This window comes from Amblyraja radiata, chromosome 40, assembly GCF_010909765.2.
Source record: "Amblyraja radiata isolate CabotCenter1 chromosome 40, sAmbRad1.1.pri, whole genome shotgun sequence".
NCBI classification, from domain to species: Eukaryota; Metazoa; Chordata; class Chondrichthyes; order Rajiformes; family Rajidae; genus Amblyraja; species Amblyraja radiata.
This window is the reverse complement of record NC_045995.1, coordinates 2,441,760-2,465,092: the sequence shown is the minus strand read 5'-3', so window position 1 is coordinate 2,465,092 and position 23,333 is coordinate 2,441,760. Positions and strand designations below refer to the sequence as shown.

Below are 23,333 nucleotides of genomic sequence, written 5' to 3'. Positions count from 1 at the left end.
GTAAGAGAGGGGAGAGGGACAAAGAAATTGGCTTAGAGGGAGAGAACGAGAGGGAGCGGGAGAAAGGGTATGGAGAGCAAAATAAAGAGTGGTGAGAGAGAATGGGAGAAGGGAAGGGAGAAGAAGGTAGCAAGAGGGAGAGAGAGGGGTAGAGTGAACAAAGGAGAGAAGGGGTGGGAGTGAAAGGGGAAGCAGGTGGAGCAGACAGAGGGGGTAGCAAGAGATGATTGAGGTGAGATAGGACGAAGAGAGAATTGGGAGAGTGTAAGACAACAAGATTGAGGGACAGGTGAAGTGAAGGGCGATGGACATAAGCGAGAGGGAGGTGGGAGAGGCAGGATGGGGAGTGAGTGAGAGTGGGCAGAGGGAAGAATAGGGGTGGATTGGTGGAGAAACAGAGAGAGGAGGCGAGGGAGAAATGGAAACAGAGCAACAAAGAAAGGGAGGGGTGTCGGGGAGTGTGTGGGTGAGTGCGTAGAGGAATGTGGAGGAAGATTGGGGGGCAGAGAGAGTGGGAGGGGCAGAGAGAGGGAGAGTGGAGGGGCAGGGAGAGGTAGAGTGGAGGGGCAGGGAGAGGGAGAGTGGAGGGGCAGGGAGAGTGGAGGGGCAGGGAGAGGGAGAGGGAGAGTGGAGGGGCGGGGAGAGGGAGAGTGGAGGGACAGGGAGAGTGGAGGGCCAGAGAGGGAGAGGGGAGGGGCAGGGAGAGGGAGAGTGGAGGGACAGGGAGAGGGAGAGTGGAGGGACAGGGAGAGTGGAGGGCCAGAGAGAGGGAGAGTGGAGGGACAGGGTGAGGGAGAGTGGAGGGACAGGGTGAGGGAGAGTGGAGGGACAGGGAGAGTGGAGGGGCAGGGAGAGGGAGAGTGGAGGGGCAGGGAGGGAGAGTGGATGGACAGGGAGAGGGAGTGCACAGAGAAGCAAGGTGAACACTGCTGAAAACACGCCATGTGTGGCCTCGCAAACGTCTTGTACAGCTGCAACATAACGTCCCAACAGCAAGACTCCGTTCCCAGGCTGACAAAGACCAATGTAACAAAACCCTCTTTACCACCGTATCTACCCATGACTGAAAACAGGGAACGATGTCTTGGCACTCCAGTCGACTGTTCACTGTGGTGGAGCGTGCGTGCGGACGTATGCAGTGCATGCGTATGTGTGTGTACGTGTGTGCATTGCGCTCGTGTGCGTGTATGCACATGTGTGCATATGCTTGTGTGTGTATTGACATGTGCCGCACATGTCCGTGCCACTGGAGTAGTGCCCCAAGCAAGGGTGCTGGACTGAGCAGGTGTGTACAGGATGGGGAGGTGAGGATTGAGCAGAGACATGAGGGGGAATGATTTCGTCATTTATTGAGGCTGATTGTTAGTTGCAGATTGTTCTCGGCTTCTGACCGGCGCTGGGAGCCTCTGTGTCCGGCGCTGGGAGCCTCTGTGTCCGGCGCTGGGAGCCTCTGTGTCCGGCCCTCGACCCGCGGCCTCCTTCACTGTCAACACAGAGCATGGACTGTGAGTTTGGGCTTTTGCTGCCCTTGCCTTGCCCAGCCTCCTCTCCGGTCCCATGCCCCCGCCCCGGGACTGCCAGCTTGGCTCGTCGGGGTGAATCTGGGTGCCTGCTTGCCGGGCAGATTGGTGCAGTCAGGTAGTGGGTCCACACCGGCCACACGGCACAGCCGCCACGCTGCTGGGGAGGGGCTAGCAGCAGGTTGACCCAGGGTTAGTCACGGAGTGCCGGTGTAATACCGGGCCTGGACTCACAACCAGTACAGCAGAGGAACAGGCCCTTCGGCCCACAGCGCCTGGAGCGGGGATGTAATCCGGGCCGCTACTAGGCAGGGAGTTGCAGGGGCCAGACCCGGGGACAGTCACTTCATCTTCCAGGCTTCATTCTGCTAAATCTCTTCTGCATCTTTACAAAGTGTCCCCATCCAGTGGTGCAGCGGTTAGAGCTGCTGCTTTACAGCGCCAGAGACCCAGGGTAGTTCCTGACTGCTACTTTCCTACGGCTACTGCCCATCCTGACTAGTGTGTAGGGTTTGTTAGTGTATGGGCTGCTGGCTGTATGGAGTTTGTTCTTTCTCCCTGTGACCACGTGGGTTTCCTCCGGGTGCCGTTTCCCTTCACATTCCAAATATGTACAGGTGTGTAGGATAATTGGTTTGGTAACATTGTACATTTTCCTCAGTGTATAGGATAGTGTTAATATATGGTGTGATCGCTTGTCGGCGCAGACATGCTAGGACGAAGAGCCTGTTTCGTGCAGTATCTCTAAAGTCTAAAATCCTTCCTGTAAGGGGGATGACCAGAACTGCACACAATACTCCAAATACAGTCCAATCAGACATTTATAAAGCTTCCTGACTCATATATGCAATGAACGTAGGCAGACGTCCATATCTGCGCCAGGTGCGTCGAGATGGTGCTCCTAAGGGACCGCCTACAGAGAGATTTAGGCCATTTGGAAAAGTGGGCTGAAAGATCGCAGATGGAGTTTAATGCTGATAAATGTGAGGTGCTACATCTTGGCAGGACAAATCAAAATAGAACGTCCATGGTAAATGATAGTGAATTGAGGAATGCAGTTGAACAGAGGGATCTAGGAATAACTGTGCAGTTCCCTGAAGGTGGAATCTCATGTAGATGGGGTGGTAAAGAAAGCGTTTGGTGTGCTGCCCTTTATAAATCAGAGCATTGAGTATAGAAGTTCGGATGTAATGTTAAAATTGTACAAGGCCAAAAGAGATGGGAGAGATATTGAACAATTTCTTTTCTTCGGTATTCACCAAGGAGAAGGATATTGAATTATATTTGAAATATATAAAAGTAGATAAGTCTCCAGGTCCCGACAGGATATTCCCTAGGACATTGAGGGAGGTTAGTGTAGAAATAGCAGGGGCAATGACAGAAATATTTCAAATATCATTAGAAACGGGAATAGTGCAGGAGGATTGGCGTACTGCGCATGTTGTTCCATTGTTTAAAAAGGGTTCTAAGAGTAAACCTAGCAATTATAGACCTGTTGGTTTGACGTCAGTGGTGGGCAAATTAATGGAAAGGATACTTAGAGATAATATATATAAGCATCTGGATAAAACATGGACTGATTAGGAACAGTCAACATGGATTTGTGCCTGATGTTTGACTAATCTTGAATTTTTTGAAGAGGTTACTAGGGAAATTGATGAGGCTAAAGCGATGGATGTTGTCTATATGGACTTAAGTAAGGCCTTTGACAAGGGTCCACATGGAAGGTTGGTTAAGAAGGTTCAATTGTTGGGTATTAATGGTGGAGTAGCAAGATGGATTCAACAGTGGCTGAATGGGAGATGCCAGAGAGTAACGGTGGATGGCCGTTTGTCAGGTTGGAGGCCGGTGACTAGTGGGGTGCCTCAGGGATCTGTGTTGGGTTCACTGTTGTTTGTCATATACATCAATGATCTGGATGATGGTGTGGTAAATTGAATTAGTAAGTATGCAGATGATACTAAGATAGGTGGTGTTGTGAATAATGAAGTAGATTTTCAGTCTACAGAGAGATTTAGGTCATTTGCAAGAGTGGGCTGAAAGATGGCAGATGGAGTTTAATGCTGATAAGTGTGAGGTGCTACATCTTGGCAGGACAAATCAAAATAGGACGAACATGGTAAATGGTAGCGAATTGAGGAATGCAGTTGAACAGAGGGATCTAGGAATAACTGTGCACAGAAACATTGGGAATAGGTGCAGGTGTAGGCCATTCGGCCCTTCAATATGATCATGGCTGATCATTCAACTCAGTATCCTGTACCTGCCCTCTCCATACCCCGTGATCCCTTTCGCCACAAGGGCCACATCTAACTCCCTCTTAAATATAGCCAAATGAACTGGCCTCAACTACCTTCTGTGACAGAGAATTCCAGAGATTCACCACTTTCTGTGTGAAAAGTGTTTTCCTCTTCTTGGTCCTAAAGGAATTCCCCCTTATCCTTAAACTGTGACCCCTTGTTCTGGACTTCCCCAACATCGGGAACAATCTTCCTGCATCTAGCCTGTCATCTCGCCTCCCCTTGAGAATTTTGTAAGTTTCTATAAGATCCCCCCTCAATCTTCTAAATTCTAGCGATTACAAGCCGAGTCTATCCAGTCTTTCTTCATATGAAAGTCCTGACATCCCAGGAATCAGTCTGGTGAACCTTTTCTGAACCGCCTCTATGGCAAGAATGTCTTTCCTCAGATTTGGAGACCAAAACTGTACGCAATACTCCAGGTGTGGTCTCACCAAGACCCTGTACAACTGCAGTAGAACCTCCCTGCTCTTATACTCAAATCCTTTTGCTATGAATGCTAACATACCATTTGCTTGCTTCACTGCCTGCTGCACCTGCATGCCTACTTTTAATGACTGGTGTACCATGACACCCAGGTCTCGTTGCATCACCCCTTTTCCTAATCGGCCACCATTCAGATAATAGTCTACTCTCCTGTTTTTGCCACCAAAGTGGATAACCTCACATTTATCCACATTATACTGCATCTGCCATGCATTTGCCCGCTCACCCAGCCTATCCAAGTCACCTTGCAGCCTCTTAGCATCCTCCTCACACCTAACACTGCCCCCCAGCTTCGTGTCATCCGCAAACTTGGAGATGTTGCATTCAATTCCCTCGTCCAAATCATTAATATATATTGTAAATAGCTGGGGTCCCAGCACTGAGCCTTGCGGTACCCCACTAGTCACTGCCTGCCATTCTGAAAAGGACCCATTTACTCCTACTCTTTGCTTCCTGTCTGCCATCCAGTTCTCTATCCACATCAATACTGAACCACCAATACCTTGTGCTTTAAGTTTGTATACTAATCTCTTATGTGGGACCTTGTCGAAAGCCTTCTGAAAGTCCAGATATAACACATCCACTGGTTCTCCCTTATCCACTCTACTAGTTACATCCTCGAAAAATTCTATAAGATTCGGCAGACATGATTTACCTTTCATAAATCCATGCTGACTTTGTCCAATGATTTCACCACTTTCCAAATTTGTTGATATCCCATCTTTAATAACTGACTCTAGCAGTTTCCCCACTACCGATGTTAGACTAACTGGTCTGTAATTCCCAGTTTTCTGTTTCCCTCCTTTTTTTTAAAGTGGGGTTACATTAGCTACCCTCCAATCCTCAGGAACTACTCCAGAATTTTGAAAAATTATCACTAATGCATCCACTATTTCTAGGGCTACTTCCTTAAGTAGTTCCCTGAAGGTGGAATCTCATGTAGATACGGTGGTAAAGAAAGCTTTTGGTGTGCTGGCCTTTATAAATCAGAGCATTGAGTATAGAAGTTGGGATGTAATGTTAAAATTATACAAGGCATTGGTGAGGCCAATTCTGGAGTATGGTGTACAATTTTGGTCGCCAAATTATAGGAAAGATGTCAACAAAATAGAGAGAGTAGAGAGGAATGAGCTTCCGGTGAAGGTGGTGGAGGCAGGTTCGATTTTATCAATTAAAAATAAATTGGATAGGTATATGGACAGGAAAGGAATGGAGGGTTATGGTCTGAGTGCAGGTAGATGGGACTAGGTGAGAATAAGTGTTCGGCACGGACTAGAAGGGCCAAGATGGCCTGTTTCCGTGCTGTAATTGTTATATGATAGGGGACGATCGGCCATGATCACATGGCCATGGCCCGAAGGGTCGAATTGCCTCCTCCTGCACCTATATTCTATGTTTCTATGTTTCAAATGTAGGCAGATTATTGATATAGGTATGTTGCAAAGCCTACCTGAAGCGTCGTTGAAGATCTGTCGCTGCGGGTGTGCGCGATTTTGGCGCCGTTTAGAGGGGGCGGGTTTAAAACGCGATTTTCTCTAGGCTGTTCAAATCGAAGATGTTCAGCCTAGTTAATTATTAACGAAAAATCGCTGGAAGACCCCGTCGCAAAAGCTATTATTAGGTTTAAAGGCCTCGTATAATAGTTATAGTAGTTTAAAAATCAATCTCTAAACCCGCGACTGCCAGCAACCGCAGGGTCTCATAAAGCAAATAGCAGAAGTTAGGTTGTATATTTTTACATTAAAAAGGGCTTCTAAAGATCCCTTTATACAAAATTTAATATTGCGAGTAGCTCAATTTGGGCAAATTATATCGCGCAGTATTTTTCTGGGCATTTGGGGCACAAATCTACCGCAATGTGAACGTTCTAAACCAGCGCGTTCCACAGGGACCCACTAGAAAGCTGATTTAAATGGGCATTTATTTACAGCAATTGAACACTGAATTCCTTCCATTTGGTCTATAAATTAATGTAAATGAGATTTAAAAATCATGTTTTATTGTGAATTATTTGTGAATATTATTTGGACATTTAGGCTATTTAAAAATGTTAATAATTTATTAAGAAATGGATAGATGTTTAGATCTAGTATTGAAGTCTGAAATTAGCTACAATTAGGTAACTAACTAATTATATGCTTTAATTTCAGGTCATCCAAGTAAGATTATTTTATATTTGGTTCAGAATGCTTCAATCTATGATAACTGAAAATTTCATTCAGTTCTCTTAATTTTTAAGAAAGTTATGGGCTTTTGACTGTTCACGATCACAACTTTTTTGTTATGTCCATAGAAAATCAATAGGGAACAAGATGCTCATTTCCGAGTATGAAAATGGCCATAACTTTTTAAATACTTGAGATATGAAAGTGAATTAGGTGTCAAATTAAACTTATTTTTATGCTTTATCTGATGGGATAAATTACAGACTTGATTTTTAAAATCTCAAAATTTTGTAACATTGCTAATTGATACATGTCAAATCGACAAGGTTGTTGTAGTGGGTTACTTTAAGGGGCCTGTCGCATTTTAGGCGACAGCCTGAAAAGAGGTTGTCGCGTCGTGGTCGGGTCGTGACGCGTGGTGACACGTATAGTGACGCGCGGTGACTCACTGCCGCCCCAGAATTTTGGAACGTTCAAAGTCCTCATGCGACATTTTTCGTCACCATACATCACCATGCGTCAGAATGTGACAAAGATACGTCCTGATGCGTTGCGGCGTGTCACGACGTGTCACAAAGCGTCATTTGAGCGCTGCACCACATGATCACTCGGGTATATAGTGCACGGACTTACAAAACTTTTTTCACTTGCAACGGATAAGAACGGAAAATGGCACCCAAGAGAAGCAAGGCTCACCAGAAGAATAAAGCACAACTAAAAGCAGCCATGCAGGAGAAGACCCAGGTTCAGCAGATTGAGATACAGGTGGAGGAGGCTCCTGCTCCTGCTCCTGTTCTGCTGCAGTTGCTAGATCTGTGTAGATTGGGATTCAGATTTTGGTGAGGATACTGATGCCTCAGCTGAGCCAGTTGAGATCATGAATAAGAGGCTGATAGTAACCAAGCCATGTGATTTTAGCAGGGAACAAGAGGAGGACCTGGTAGATCAGGCCAACCCAGAGCTGTATGACAAAAACAACAGGCATTTCAAGAGTAAAGAGCGAAGGCACATGTTGCTTGAGACCAATGTGAAGGGGTTCCCTGGCTGCATGTAAGTATTCACTTACTTTGTTGTTTGTCTGCATTTCTGTCATTATAATTATACTTCCAATTAAAATTACAATTTGTTCCACACTGATCTTCATTCATTCTATGTTTTCAGACGACCAATTTTGCCAATGGTTTAAAAGCCAGAGGACAAGGTACGGCAAGCGATCGCAGTTTGCACAAGTCTGGCTATGCCAGTCAATTTGTTACCGAGAGGCAGAAGTGGATAGTCGAAAAATGTGGTTTTATCATTCGAGTGGAGATGAAGCAAAGCACCAAGAATGTGAATAGCAAAAAATATGTTGTCATTGGTAATTTGGTTGTCATCTTGCTTGCCCCGTCCTCATGGTCATGAACATTTGTGATACAAATTTATTTTCTTCCAGTTTAACAAGGAGAAACCACAGTGTGCCATCTCCAGTGAGGATGAGCTTGATTCCCTTGAGGGGCCCTCTGGATCCACCAGCCCGAGCAGTCAGGAGTACAGCCAGAGAAAGCAGACCATTGCCATCCCCACTGCAGGCTCCAGCACAACTGCGGCTGAGGAAGAAGTCTACACAGGCAAGTCAGTGGCAGATGATCAAACAAGTCATCGGGAGTGCAAGGCCACCAAATTCATGTGCAATTTCATACCACTTCAAGCAGGTGTAAGGCCACCAAATTCATGTGCAGTTTCCGACCACTAGAAGCAGGTGTAAGGCCACCAAACTCAAGTGCAGTTTCATGCGACTTCAAGCAGGGTGCAAGGCCACCAAATTCAAGTGCAGTTTCCGACCACTTCAAGCAGGGTGCAAGGCCACCAAATTCAAGTGCAGTTTCCGACCACTTCATGCAGGGTGCAAGGCCACCAAATTCAAGTGCAGTTTCAAGCCATTTCAAGCAGGGTGCAAATCCGCCAAATTCAAGTGCAGTTACATGCCATTTCAAGCAGGGTGCAAGACCACCAAATTCAAGTGCAGTTTCATGCCACTTCAAGCAGGGTGCAAGGCCACCAAATTCAAGTGGTTTCATGCCATTTCAAGCAGGGTGGAAGGCCACCAAATTCAAGTGCAGTTTCATGCCACTTCAAGCAGGGTGCAAGGCCACCGTATTCAAGGGCAGTTTCATGCCATTTCAAGCAGGGTGGAAGGCCTGGGTTTCAGCAACTAAGTTACAGAGAAAGGTTGAACAAGTTAGGGCTTTATTCTTTGGAGCGCAGAAGGTTAAGGGGGGACTTGATAGAGGTCTTTAAAATGATGAGAGGGATAGATAGAGTTGACGTGGATAAGCTTTTCCCACTGAGAGTAGGGAAGATTCAAACAAGGGGACATGACTTGAGAATTAAGGGACAGAAGTTTAGGGGTAACATGAGGGGGAACTTCTTTACTCAGTGGCTGTGTGGAATGAGCTCCCAGGGAAGGTGGTGGAGGCAGGTTCGTTTTTATCATTTAAAAATAAATTGGATAGTTATATGGACGGGAAAGGAATGGAGGGTTATGGTCTGAGTGCAGGTATATGGGACTAGGGGAGAATACGTGTTCGGCACGGACTAGAAGGGTCGAGATGGCCTGTTTCCGTGCTGTAATTGTTATATGGTTATATGGTTAAGACAGGTGCATGGCCACCAAATTCAAGTGCAGTTTCCTACCACTTCAAGCAGGGTGCTAGGCCACCGAATTCAAGTGCAGTTTCCGACCACTTCAAGCAGGGTGCAAGGCCACCAAATTCAAGTGCAGTTCCCTGCGACTTCAAGCAGGCCACTGAATTCAAGTGCAGTTTCATACCATTTGAAGCAGGGTGCAAGGCCACCAAATTCAAGTGCAGTATCCCACCACTTCAAGCAGGGTGCAAGGCCACCAAACTCAAGTGCAGTTTCCTACCACTTCAAGCAGGGTGCTAGGGCCACCAAACCCAAGTGCAGTTTCATGTCACAATAAGCAGGTTGCAAGGCCACCAAATTCAAGTGCAGTTTCATATCACTTCAAGCAGGGTGCAAGGCCACCAAATTCAAGTGCACTTTCCTACCACTTCAAGCAGGGTTCAAGGCCACCAAATTCAAGTGCAGTTTCATATCACTTCAAGCAGGGTGCAAGGCCACCAAATTCAAGTGCACTTTCCTACCACTTCAAGCAGGGTTCAAGGCCACCGAATTCAAGTGTAGTTTCATGCCATTTCAAGCAGGCTGCAAGGCCACCAAATTCTAGTGCAGTTTCATGCCACCAAGCAAGGTGCAATGCCAATGATGGGAAGAAGCCTCTGCACCTGCTGAGCGGAGAGGGACTGAGTAAGATAGCCAAAAATCACAGCCGCAAGTGGTAACCTTTTTTCTAAATCAATATACAGTGCAAACAGGAAGTTGTCAAGTTTAGACTTACAACCATTTGCTGTGTTTTTTTTCAAACCAACCACCACCAACAACCATTTGCTGTGCTTTATTTCAAACCAACCACCACCAACAACCATTTGAGCTTCCAGTGGAAGTGGTGGAGGCAGGTTCGATTTTATCATTTAAAAATAAATTGGATGGGTATATGGACGGGAAAGGAATGGAGGGTTATAGGCTGAGTGCAGATAGATGGGACTAGGTGAGAGTAAGTGTTCGGCACGGACTAGAAGGGCCGAGATGGCGTGTTTCCGTGCTGTAATTGTTATATATTTATATTTTCAAACCAACCACATTTTCATTTTCAAACCACATTAAGGGCACTCAAGGTCAGTAAAACCACACTCACAGTTTTGTAGACATGCGTTCATGTTATGCACAGCTCAGACTGAGAGACGTGACCTTCTCGCCCCCCATATTTTGTAGAGACTGACTGAGGCACTCAACACTTCCGGGTTTTATCGTTCAGGGGTATGACCTTCAGGAGAGAGAATCTCAACATTTTTTAAACACTAATAACTCTTTTATTTTTCATCGATGGGAAAAATCCACTTGTCCTGCACAGCGGAGGGGGACTCTGAGTAAGATGGCCTAATATCACAGCCGTAAGTGGCAGCGTTTTTTCTAAAATCACTATACAGAACAACAGGAAGTGGTAAAGATCAGACTTTTAGTAATATCGATGATGAAGGGTTCCGACCTGGAGTATTGCATGTAGTTCTAGCCGCCCCATTACAGGAAAGGGTTGGAGGCTTTGGAGACGGTGCGGAGGAGGTTCGCCAGAATGCTGCCTGGATTAGAGGGTTCAGCTACTGGGAGAGGTTGGACACACTTGGATTATTTTCTCTGGAATGTCGGAGGTTGGGGGAGATTTGATAGATGTCCATAAAATTATGAAAGACGTAGAAAGGGTATACAGTCAGAACCTTTTTCCCCAGAGTGAAACAGTCCAACACTAAATTACTTGGCTATAAGGTGAGAGGGGGAAAGTTGAATGGAGATGTGGTGGGCAAGTAGTTTTACACTGAGGGTGGTGTGGGCCTGGAGCACATCATCCATCGTGTTGCCGTGCTGTACAGTGCCTCCACTCTATGTTCCTGGATCCTCTGCTCTGCAGCACTCGCAGGGACCCACCCATCACTCTGAAGGCCCTGCCCTGGGTAGACTTCCCAAATACAACACCTCACACGGACCTGGACAGAAGCTGCCACCCAACCCCCCACCCCAGTGTGACCCCACTCCCCCCCACCCCACTGTGACCCCTTTCCCCATTGTGACCCCTTCCCCCCCCCACCCCAGTGTGACCCCATTCCCCAGTGTGACACCAGTCCCCCTCAGTGTGACCCCACCTTCCAGTGTGACCCCATTCCCCAGTCCCCCCCAGTGTGACCCCACCTCCCAGAGTGACCCCATTCCCCAGTGTGACCCCAGTCCCCCCCAGTGTGACCTCAGTCCCCACCAGTGTGACCCCACCCCCCAGTGTGACCCCACCCCCCAGTGTGACCCCAGTCCCAAATGTGGTCTCACCTCCCATTGTGACCCCAGTCCCCCCCAGTGTGACCCCAATCCCCCCCAGTGTGACCCCAATCCCCACCAGTGTGACCCCAATCCCCACCAGTGTGACCCCAGTCCTCAGTGGAACCCCACCCCCAGTGTGCCCCAGCCCCCAGTGTGACTCAGCCCCCACCAGTGTGGCCCCACCCCCCAGTGTGACCCCAGCCCCCAGTGTGACCGCGGTCCCCAGTGTGGCCCCACCTCCCAGTGTGACCTCAGTCCCCCTCAGTGTGACCCCAGTCCCCAGTGTGACCCCACCTCCCAGTGTGACCCCAGTCCCCAGTGTGACCCCATTCCTCACCCCCCCAGTGTGACCCGTCCCCCGTGTAGCCGTCGCCATCCCCCAGTGTGATCCTGGTCCCCATCTCTTCCAGGGGAGAGTGGAAAAGGGAGAGTGGGGAGAGCGGGAAAGGGGATGCGGGCGGCGGTGAGGGGGGGAGAAAACACTCACTAATTTGCTACTCCTCGCTTGAAGTGGGCCACTGGTACCCAGCAATGGCGGCCTCGTCTGGAAAAGAGAGACAGAGAGAGAGGTGAGGAGTGATTTAACATCGAGGGAGGGTGGAGGGAGGCAGCGTGGATGGGTGGTGGAAGGAAGGAGGGTGGCAGGGTAGACATATGGTGGATGGAGGGAGGGGATAGAGGGAGAGAGGGTGGAGGGAGGAGTGGTGGAGGGTGGAGGAGCGTGCAGAAGGTAGAGGACGGAGTGAAGAAGGAGGGTGGAGGATGGAGGAGGGAGAGAAGGAGGATGGGAGGGAGAGTGGAGGGGGAAGCAGGAGAAGGCAAGAAGGGTGGAGTGAGGGAGGAGTGGCGGGGAGGAGTGAGGGGGGAGCAGGATGGGGAGGAGTGAGGGAGGAGCAGGAGCAGGAGGGGGGAGGAGTGAGGGGGAGTGAGGGGGGAGCAGGAGGAGGGAGCAGGAGGGGGGAGCAGGAGGGGGGAGCAGGAGGGGGGAGCAGTGAGCGGGAGGAGTGAGGGGGGAGGAGCGAGGGGGGAGGAGCGAGGGGGGAGGAGCGAGGGAGGGGCAGGAGGAGGCAAGAAGGTTGGAGTGAGGGGAGAGTAGTGAGGGGGGAGCTGGGCCCTACCGGTCACATAGTAGTCGTAGACGGAGACGTGGGCTGCCTGCAGGTTTTCCACAGGGAATTCCTGGAAGATGCGGATGGACAGGGTGAGGGTCTGGCCGGCGTCCATCTGTGGGGGCAGCGGGGGGGGTCAGTCCGGGACCACAGCATCTCCCCCGTCTAAACCCCCTCCCCCACCTACCCTCCCCCTTCATCCATCCCCCTCCCCCACCCCCTCGTCTCCACTCCCCATACGACCCCCCCTCACCTTTTCAATGTACATCAGGAAATGTCCGTCCTTTGACTCTATGCGACTCACACCCACAGGCATCGTGGTCTGGAGCGAGAGGGGCAAAGGTCATCAGTAACTGCCCCGAATGGAGGCGGCAGCCCATACCCCCCCTCCCCATCCCCCGTGACCCCGCCCTGCCCCAACCCCGTACCTGGGGGGAATACCCGGAGAGCATCTTCACGTTGACGATCACCATGTTGGAGACGTTGCGGGATCCCGTGTAGCTGCGGGGCAACACGGTAACACATGTGAACACACAGGGCACGGGAACACACGGGAGCACATGGGACACGAGAACACACGATCACACACGGGCACGTGGACACATGGGAGACGAGAACACACGGGGCACGTGGACACGGGCACACACGGTAGACGAGAACACACGGGGCACGTGGACACGGGAACATATGGGAGACGAGAACACACGGGGCACGTGGACACGGGCACACAAGGGAATATGTGGGAACATGCAATCACATGGGAACACACAGGAAGCCACGGGGCACGTGAATACACAAGCCCAGGGTAACACATGGGGCATGTGAATACGGTCACACATGGACACACATTAAACACATGGGAGCAAATGGCAACACACGGTTACACAAAGGCAAACACGATAACAAAAGGAACACACGGGGAAACATGGGGCACGGGAACTCACAGGAGCACACGGTTATACACAGAGCATAGAAGCACAACCCCGGCTCCCAGCACTAGGGCACAATCGGCCCCTCCCCCCACACGGTTCCAGGACAACCCCACCCCCGCAGACAGTCACACCACCTAGACGGACCGTCTCTCCCCACACAAACCATCTAGCCCCGCCAGATGGCCCACCTGCCCCACAGATGGCCCCACCCCCCAGAAAGCCCTTCTCTATTGCCCCAGATGGCCCGTCTTTCCCCCTATATGGTCCGTACCCCACCCCAGACGGACCCTCCCCAAGGCAGTCGATCTCATCCCAAGACGGTCCGTCTTCCGCCCCAGACAGTCCGTCTCGCTGCAAACAACCTATCCTCACTCCCCAGACGGCCCCTCCCCCAAATGGCCCATTCCACCCACAGACTACCCATCTTTACCGCCCCAGACGTCCCGTCATCCCTCAGACAGCCCGTCTCCACTGCCCAGATGAACTGTCTAGCCCCCAGACAACCCCTCTCTCCTGGCCCAGATGGTCCACTCCCCCAAGATGCTCCTGATGAAGCCGAATAAAGTTATAAAAATAAGAAATTAAAATGGGTTTCTGGGCTAGCTTACAGCTCATATTTAGTGTCAAATTAGGCTTGCCTCAGGTTGCAGTGTGTGGGATAATAAGTACCATAACATTGTCTCCCAAGTGAGGAAGCGACAGAGAAAGAAACAGCTAGTCACATCTTTGAAGTAAGATGCTATGAACCAAATGACCAATGTTTATGGGGGAGGAGGCAATAAAGGAAGAGAGAAACAGCTAGTCACATCTTTGAAGTAAGATGCCATAAACCAAATGACCAATGTTTAGGAGGGGCAAAGTGATGAGAGAGGATCCAGGGAAGTGGAAAGATAAAATGACCTAAAACAAATGGCCTATGTTTATGAAGGACCAAGTGACAGAGAAGAAACAGCGACAGAGCTAGGGTGATCTCCTTGAAGATAAAATGACCTAAAACAAATGGCCAATGTTTTTAGTATATCATAACCTGTAAACAAAAGGCCTTTGATGTGATGCCTTTTCCTGTACCTCTGACCATGACTAATGTTTGTGGAATGTGCTAATGTGACAAAGAAACACTATATAATGCGATGTAATTCTGTTGTTCAGGGAAGGGAACAGAGGACAGTCGAGTGTCTATATTGGTCACTTAGCTGGAATTCTCGCTCCCTTCCATCGGCCGATGTTAAGTAAAGTTTTGAACTGGTCTACCAAACAGTTTGTGTGGTGTCTGTTTATTGAGAAGCGAACCTGGTTTAGTAGTTAAGAAAGTAGCTTTTTCATTGGCATATTTATGCAGGCCTCGCTGGGACCACATCAACAGCTGACTGTGCAAGAGGTTGCAGAGGTTGCCGGGATTGGAAGGGAGATAACTGAGCTCTATCGGCCCCCTTGTAAGACCGACTCCCTAGAAACTCCCGGGAACGTCTGTGATCCTTCATCAGACATTGAATTGGTTCCCTGCCGAGGTTCTTAGAAACAGACAAAGGTAAGACCAGTTGGGCTTTATATGTTTTTTTAAGAAGGGATTGTGTATGTATTTTTAAGACAGAATTGTGCATGTATTTTTAAGAAGGGCTTGTGTATATTTTTAAGAAGGACTTGAGCGGTTTCTCTTTCTATCTCTCTTTGTTTTCTCTTTTTTATCTCTCTCTACTAAGGGCTCATCGGCCTCGTTGAGACATCCGTGATTTGTCGGGTTGAGATACAGGGGGTGAGGTGTGCGTCTGGCTTATTGAGACATCTGAAGAGATGTCGGATTCAGAAATAAGTGGCGTTGTATATTAAAGATTTAAGAAGTCTGCCAGGTTGAGAAACGGGGGTCCCGGTTAGCGAGTCGGCTTCGTTGAGACACTTGGGTCGTATATTAAAGGGTTAAAAAGTCAGCCAAATTGAGAAACTGGGGTCTCGGGTAGCGAGTCGGCCTGGTTGATATATTTGGAACAATTAGTCAGCCAAATTGAGAAACTGGGGTCTCAAGTAGCGAGTCGGCCTGGTTGATATATTTGGAACGATTCGGAATTAAGAAGTCTGTTTTCTCTCTCTTTTTATCTATCTATGGGGAATGCTCTGGATAACAGTCCATCATATGTGTTATTTGAATCCTAAGTATAATAAGAAATTTAGAATGTTAAGTTACAAGTTGACCAAACGGTTAGGGGATGAAGCCTGGCCAGTAGGGGGAACATGGAATGTAGAGACATTTATATGGGAAAGGAAGGCAGGAAAGAAATGGAAGGAATTAAAACATGGGACGCAGACGCAGTGAAGAAGCATGAGGAGAGTATAGAGTTTGAAGTTGGATGGATACTGTATGTATGAAGGGAACAGAGGACAGTCGAGTGTCTATATTGGTCACTTAGCTGGAATTCTCGCTCCCTTCCATCGGCCGATGTTAAGTAAAGTTTTGAACTGGTCTACCAAACAGTTTGTGTGGTGTCTGTTTATTGAGAAGCGAACCTGGTTTAGTAGTTATAAAAGTAACTTTTTTACTCCCTCCCTCCCCCAGTCGGCCCTTCTGGCCACCAGACGGTGGAGCTCACGTGACGTTGATGTGCAGCATCGCCTCCGTCTTCTCGTACGGCTCCAGGTGGAGGGAGAGCTGGAAGGCGGCAGCACCGGCAGACGGCAGTGTGTGGTAACGGAGAGATGTCTGGGGCATGGAGGAGGGAGGGGGCAGGATCAGTACAGCACTCACTCACCGTTCTCTCCACCCTTCCCTCACTCACCCTCAACCCTTCCCTCACCACTTCCACACCGTCCTCAATACAACCTACACCCCTCCAGCCTCCCTCCCACACTCCACCCCTCCTTCCCTCCCTCCACCCCTCCTCCCTCCCTCCACCCCTCCTCCATCTCTCCCTCCTCCCTCCCTCCACCCCTTCTCCCTCCCTCCCCCCACCCCTCCTCCCTCCCTCCCTCCTCCCTCCTCCCTCCCTCCCTCCACCCCTTCTCCCTCCCTCCCTCCCTCCCTCCACCCCTCCTCCCTCCCTCCAACCCTCCCTACTTCCTGGAAGGTTAGATCGCATGGGGTCCAAGGAGAGATAGCTGAATACATTGAACATTGGCTTCATGGAAGGAAGCAGAGGGTGATGGTGAAAGGTCACTTCTCAGACTAGAGGCCTGTGACTAATGGTGTGCCTCAGGGTTCGGTGCTGGGCCTGTTACTGTTTGTCATCTATATTAATGATTTAGATGAGAACATACAGAGCAAAATTAGCAAGTATGCTGATGATAGCAAAGTGAGTGGTTTTGCAGATAGTGAAGATGATTGTGAAAGATTGCAGCAGGATCTTGATCGATTGGCCAGGTTGGCTGAGGAATGGTTGATGGAATTTAATACAGAGAAATGTGAGGTTGCATTTTCGGAAGTCTAACATAGGCAGGACCTACAGAGTTAATGGTAGGGCTCCAGGGAGTTGTAGAGCAGAGGGATCTCGGAGTCATGGTTCCTTGAAGGTGTAGTCTCAGGTAGATAGCGTGGTCAAAAAGGCATTTGGCACAATGGCCTTCATCAGTCAGAGTATTGAGTATAGATGATCTACATCGGTGAGACCAAGCCTAGGCTTGGCAATCGTGTCGCCAAACACTTCCTCTCGGTCCACAATAACCAATCTGATCTCCTGGTGGCTCAGCACTTCAACTCCCCTTCCCCTCCCCTCCCCTCCCCGGCCCCCCCCCGCCCCCCCCCCCCTCACCTGGAGCAGCACACAGCTGGTGCCGGTGATGTTGCCGATGTAGGTGCCAGGGCCCGGCAGTGCCGCTCTCTGCACCAGCAGCTGGTTGTCGGAGTCGACGTGGAAGAGCCGCTGGAAGCCGCCGGGGCCACTGAGCGAGACAGAGGAGAGGGGCTCGGGGGAGTAGGTGAGGGCCGCGTAGAGGGAGAGGGCCTGGAGGGCCACCACTGTGTCCTGTAGAGGGGGGGTGAGGGGGAGAGGGGTATGGGGGAAGGGAAAGGGAAAGGGAGGTGGAGAACGGGGTGGATGGGGGAGAGGATAGGGGGCAGAGGGTGCGGGAGAGTGTGATGGGAGAGGGTGGGGTGGGGAAAATGGGGGGTTGATGGGGGGGGCAGATGGCCGGACATTAGCAAGGCCTTTGACCGGTTGCACATGGGTAGAGGTGGGGGACTTAAGTTTGGGGATCGATTCAACAGTGTTTGGTCAAGGAGCATGTTCCCCCCTCTCTCCCTCCCCCTCCTCATGCCTTCTGTCCACCCATCCCTCCGTCCCTCACCCCACCATCTCTCCCCCTCTATCCTTCCCACTCCCTCCATCTACCCCACTCACTCCCTCCTCATTCTCTCCTTCCATCCCCACTCCCTTCCTCCCCCTCTTCACTCACCTCTCTGTCCCTCATCCCTACCCCCTCCATCTCCCCCCCTCTGCTCCCCCATTCCCCCTCACTCACTCCGCCCTTAGTCTGTCGCCTCCGTCTCTTCCTCCCCCATCCCCCTCATTCTCTCAGACCCTACACCCACCCCTCTCCTCTCCACCCCTCCTCTCCTCCCCTCCCCCTATCCTCTCCTGCCCCCCTTCTCCTCTCCACCCCTCCCCCTCTCTCCACTCCCCTGCCCCCCACCTCTCCTCCCCTCCCCCTCTCTCCACTCCTCCCCTCCCCTGCCCCCCACCTCTCCTCCCCTCCCCCTCTCTCCACTCCTCCCCTCTCCTCTCCTGCCCCCCCCTCTCCTCTCCTGCCCCCCCCTCTCCTCTCCTGCCCCCCCTCTCCACTCCTCCCCCCCCCCTCACCTGAGTGGAGGCGAAGCCTCCGTACGAGTTCCTCTGGCGGACCAGCCAGTCGGCGATGCGGGAGGAGCGGTGCAGGTGGGTGGGGCTGATGTTGGGGGGGGAGAGCAGGGCCAGCAGCACGTAGGCCGTCGTCTCCACCTCAGCCGAGGGGGCCCTCCACCAGAGCCCCCACCCCTCCTCCCCACCCTCACGTTGACCCCAATGGGTCAGACCATCTGCCGGGAGAGAGTGAGCGTCAGGGGGAGAGAGAGAGAGTCAGGGGGAGAGAGAGAGAGTCAGGGGAGAGAGAGAGTCAGGGGGAGAGCGATGGAGTCAGGGGAGAGAGAGAAGGTCGGGGGGAGAGAGATGGGTCAGGGGGAGCGAGGGAGTCAGGGGGAGACTAGGGTCAGGGGGAGAGAGCGAGAAGGTCGGGGGGAGAGAGATGGTCAGTGGGAGAGGGACAGGGTCGGGGGACAGGGTCAGGGGAGAGGGTCGGGGGAGAGGGTCAGGGAGAGGGAGGGTTGGGGGGAGACTCGGGGGGAGGGAGAGGGTCGTGGGGGAGACAGTCGGGGGAAGGGAGGAGAGGAAAGCAGGGGAGGGGCTGAGGGGAGGCACAAACGATATTGGGAGGAAGAAGTAGGAGGTTCTGCAACATGAGTTCAGGAATTAGGTAAAAGGCTGAAAGGGATAGTTATCTTTGGTTTGCTTCCAGTAGCTCGTGCTGGCGAAGGTAAGAAGAGAAAGATAAGGGAGATGAATGAGTGGCTGAGGAGGGTGCAGGAGGCAGGGATTTTGATTTCTGGATCATTGGGATCCCCTCTGGGGCAGGGGTGACCTGTACAAAAGGGACGGGTTGCACCTTAACTGGAGGGGGACCAACATCGTGGTGGGCAGGCTGGCTCATTAGTGCTGAACTAGATTGACAGGGGAGTGGGATCACATACAGGACAGAGGAAGGTGGGAGGTTAGAGGCTGGTATGGCGGGTGGTGAGAGAAAGTTTAGTTGACAGAATAGACAGGTGAAAGGCAGAGAGAGAGAGGAAGGACTGTTGGTTTAAACTGCACGTATTTGAATGCAAGGGGCCTGATGCGTACGGCAGATGAGCTTGTATAGGTACGAGCAGCTGGGACGTTGTAGCCATTCCTAAAACCTGGTTAGGGGAGGGGCAGGATTGGCAGCTTAATGTTCCGGGGTACAGGAGCTTTAGGAGAGATGGTGGGTGTGTGGTGGTGGGGGTTGCATGATTGGTTAAGGAGCATGTCACGGCACTAGTTAGAGGTGACAAAACGGAGGGTTCGTCTAGTGACGCTGTATGGGTGGAGCTGGGGAACAAGAAAGGGGTGAACACCTTGTTGGGGGTGCACCACTGTCGCCCAAATAGTCAACGGGAATTAGAACAACAAATATGCCAGGAGATTGCAGGCAGCTGCAGGTCAAATGAGGTTGTTATAGTTGGGGATTTTAACTTTCCCAATATTGACTGGGAAAGTCATAGTATGAAAGGTTCAGATGGATTGTAATTTCTCAGGAGAGTTTTCTCCAACAATATGTAGGGAGCCCCACATGTGACAGGGCAACATTGGGAAGGGCAAGTGAATGACGTCTTTGTGGAGGAGCCTTCGGGACGAGTGGCCACTGTTCAATTTAAGGTTTAAGATAGTTATGGATAGTGCCAGACTGGGCCTACTTGTTAAAAATCTCCATTGGGGTAAGGCCAACTTTGAGGATATGAGAAGGTCTCGCTCAAGTTGATTGGAGCACGTTGTTTGAAGTAACACCAATCAAGTGGGATGTTTTTAAAAGTGCGCTGACAAGAACTCAGGGTATACACGTCCGTGTTAGGGTGAAGGGCAAGGCAGGCAAACGTTAGGAAGCTTGGCTGACAAGGGAAATTGAGGCATTGATCAAGAATAAGAAGGACGCATGCGACAGGTATAGGCAGCTGGGATCAAGTGTATCCCTGGAGGAGTTTCAGGAACTAATGAGTAGGTATGTTACAAAACTTACCTTCAGCGGCGCTGCAGTTCTGCCACTGGCCGTGTGCGCGATTTTGCCGCGTTTGAGGGGGGGACTGGGTTAAAACGGGGTTTTTTCCCGACCTGGTCCTGAATTATATTTGTTGGGACGACAGATGGCACAATGGGTTAAGTGTTCGGCTGGCAACCGGAAGGTAGCCGGTTCGAATCCCGCTTGGAGTGCATACTGTCGTTGTGTCCTTGGGCAAAACACTTCACCCACCTTTGCCTGTGTGTGAATGTGTGTGAGTGATTGGTGGTGGTCGGAGGGGCCGTAGGCGCAGATTGGCAGCCACGCTTCCGTCAGTCTGCACCAGGGCAGCTGTGGCTACAGAAGTAGCTTACCACACCGAGTGTGACTGAGGAGTGAATTAATAATGCGATGTAAAGCGCCTTGAGTATTAGAAAGGCGCTATATAAATCCCATCCATTATTATTAAGATGTTGCTAAAGAATCGTTCCTACGGCCGTTCTGTGTGGTTTTTTTTTAAATTCACCCGACAAGTTAATCGCTGGAATGATTTTAATCAGCTTCTGAAGCCGTCAAATGCCGAAAACGGGGACGGATTTTATGGAGGATCAGGTAAAAGAAAGTAGTTTATTTTTATGTATAAAAGTGTTTCTTAAGATGTATTTAATTCACATTTTAAGTTGCGAAACGATGATTTAGTCCCCGAATGAACCGGCAGTGTATTTTCTGCCGATATAGGGACTAAATTCACCTCAACCTCAAAGTTCCAAATGGTTCCGTTCCAGAAAATCCCACTCGCAAGCTGATTTAAATGGCCATTAATTTACAGGTATTAAACATTAAATTCCTTCCATTTGGCCTATAAACCCATGACAATGTGATTTAAAAATTATGTTATATTCTGAATTCTTGTGTGAATGTTATTTGGACACTTAGGCTATTTAAAAATTTTAATCTATTCTTAAGAAATGGATAGATGTTTAGATCTAGTAATTGAATTTTGTAATTAGCTACAATTAGGTAACTAACTAATTATATGCTTTAATTTCAAGTCATCTAAGTAAGATTGTTTCATATTTGTTTTAGAATGCTTCAATCTATAATAACTGATAATTTATTTCAGTTCTCTTAAATTTTAAGAAAGTTATCGGCTTTTAAATGTTCTCGATCACAGCTTTTGTGTGAAGTCAATGAAAAAGCAATAGGAAACAAGATGTCGATTTCCGAGTATGAAAATGGCCATAACTTTTTTAATACTGAAGATATGAAAGTGAATTGGGTGTCAAATTAAACTTTTTTTTATGCTTTATCTGATGGGATTAATTAAAGACTTGATTTTTAAAATCTCAAAATGTTGTAACATTGCTATAAGGATTAACTAAAAAAGGATATCAGTTGGGCAAAAAAGGGGCCAGGAGACAACTCTACCATTAAGGACAATCCCAAAGGATTTAAGTCAGACTAACTGGCCTATAGTTCCCACTATTCTGCTTTGCTCCCTTCTTGCACAGCAGGGTAATATTGGCAATTTTCCAATCATCTGGGACCTTTCCTGTCTCTAGCAATTCTTGAAATATCACTGTCAATGCCTCCACAATCCTTAAAGCCACCTCTTTCAGAACCCTAGGGTGCAGTCCATCTGGTCCAGGCGATTTCAGCCCTTTCAGCTTTCCAAGCACCTTCTCCTTAGTAATTGCCACTCAACTATCTTCCACTCCCAACTCTCTTCAATTTCAGGCATGTTGCTGGTGTCTTCCACTGTGAAGACTGATGCAAAAAAGGTATTCAGCTCCTCTTCTATTCCTTTATTCCCCATTAAACACTTTTCCAGCAGCCCAACGTCCACTCTTGCCTCTTTCTTACTCTTTATATAACTGAAGAAACTCTTGCTAGCTTCGTATTTCATCTCCCAAGAAGAGATACTGAATGGATAGAATATTGGATTGATGGAAGGAAGCAGAGGATGATGATGGAAGGTTGCTTCTTGACTGGAGGCCTGTGACTCGTGGTGTGCCTTAGGGCTCGGTGCTGGGCCCGTTACTGTTTGTCTTCTATATCAATGATTTGGATGATAATGTACATCACAAGATTAGCACGTTTGAAGATGATACAAAAGTGGGAGGTTTTGCAGATAAGCAGCAGGATCTTGATTGATTGGCCAGTTGGGCTGAGCAATTTTTGATGGAATTTAATAGAGAGAAAAGTGAGATTTTGCATTTTGGGATGTCTAACACGGGCAGGACTTACACAATGAATGGTAGGGCTCTGGGGACTGTTATAATGCAGAGGGGTAGAGGAACTGAAAGAAATAGATGGAGGGAGCAGGGAAAGGAGGAAGCAAAGGGTGGAGGGGAGGAGGGAGGGAAAAAGAGGAGGGTAGTGTGGGAGGGGGCGAGGGATAGGAGACAGGTAGAGGGAGGGGGTGAAGAGTGGGTTTAGATGGGTGGGAGGAAGGGATTAAGGGAGGGGCTGAGGTAAGAGGGAGGGTGGATGTACGATAGATGGAGGAGTGAGCGTGGTGGGAGGGAGGGGACGAGGACTGGATGTAGGAGGTGAGGGGTGGATGTAGGAGGGAGGGATGAGTGGAGGTAGGGGACAAGGGGTAGAGGGAGGCGGTGAGGGGTGGATGGAGGTGAGAGGAAGGAGTTGAGTGAGGGGTGGAGGGAGGAGTGGGGGAGACTGCCTGGGTCCTCACCCTCATTGATGGCGAGGGCGTCCAGCCGGAGGAGGGTGCTGTCCCTCGAGGGCTCGTCTCCAGCGAGGGTGAAGGCGTAGGCGAGGAGGGCGAGGGTGTAGGTGTTGTTCACCGTCCCAGGGGCATGACGCAGACACTCCAGTGACCAGTCTACCAGGCCCTAGACGGGGTACAAGATGTAGACAGGGAGGGAGGGAGGGTCAGAGAGGGGAGGCTGGACGCCAGGAGAATGCGCTACCCCTCCCCCTCTCCCAGTACCTGCCCCACCACAGGTCCGGTTGTCCCCGCTTCCACATCTCCACCTCCCACTGCCCCTCACCCCCAACGTTACACCTCTCAATGCCCCTCATATCCCCCTCCTCCCCCCCACCCAATGCCCCTCCCCACCTCCAACCCCATCACCCCATACCCTACTCCTCCTCCAGCACCCCACTCCCCCAGTCGAGGTTC

At 50.0% G+C, this 23,333-nt stretch overlaps 1 protein-coding gene across 1 annotated transcript in view; it reads right to left on the bottom strand.

The window, feature by feature from the left end:
- Positions 1-1,431: 1,431 nt before the first annotated feature.
- The window catches only part of LOC116967622 (alpha-2-macroglobulin-like), a 645,420-nt gene continuing 623,518 nt past the window's right edge, over positions 1,432-23,333 (bottom strand). Inside the window, exons 13-21 of the mRNA XM_033014227.1 lie at positions 22,884-23,043; positions 18,223-18,437; positions 17,176-17,388; positions 16,021-16,130; positions 12,935-13,007; positions 12,760-12,828; positions 12,516-12,621; positions 11,885-11,941; positions 1,432-1,483 (exon numbers count right to left, since the gene is read on the bottom strand). Of these exons, the coding sequence (XP_032870118.1) occupies positions 11,892-11,941; positions 12,516-12,621; positions 12,760-12,828; positions 12,935-13,007; positions 16,021-16,130; positions 17,176-17,388; positions 18,223-18,437; positions 22,884-23,043 (996 nt within the window). The 3' untranslated portion in view covers positions 1,432-1,483; positions 11,885-11,891. The remainder of the gene's footprint in view (positions 1,484-11,884; positions 11,942-12,515; positions 12,622-12,759; positions 12,829-12,934; positions 13,008-16,020; positions 16,131-17,175; positions 17,389-18,222; positions 18,438-22,883; positions 23,044-23,333) is intronic.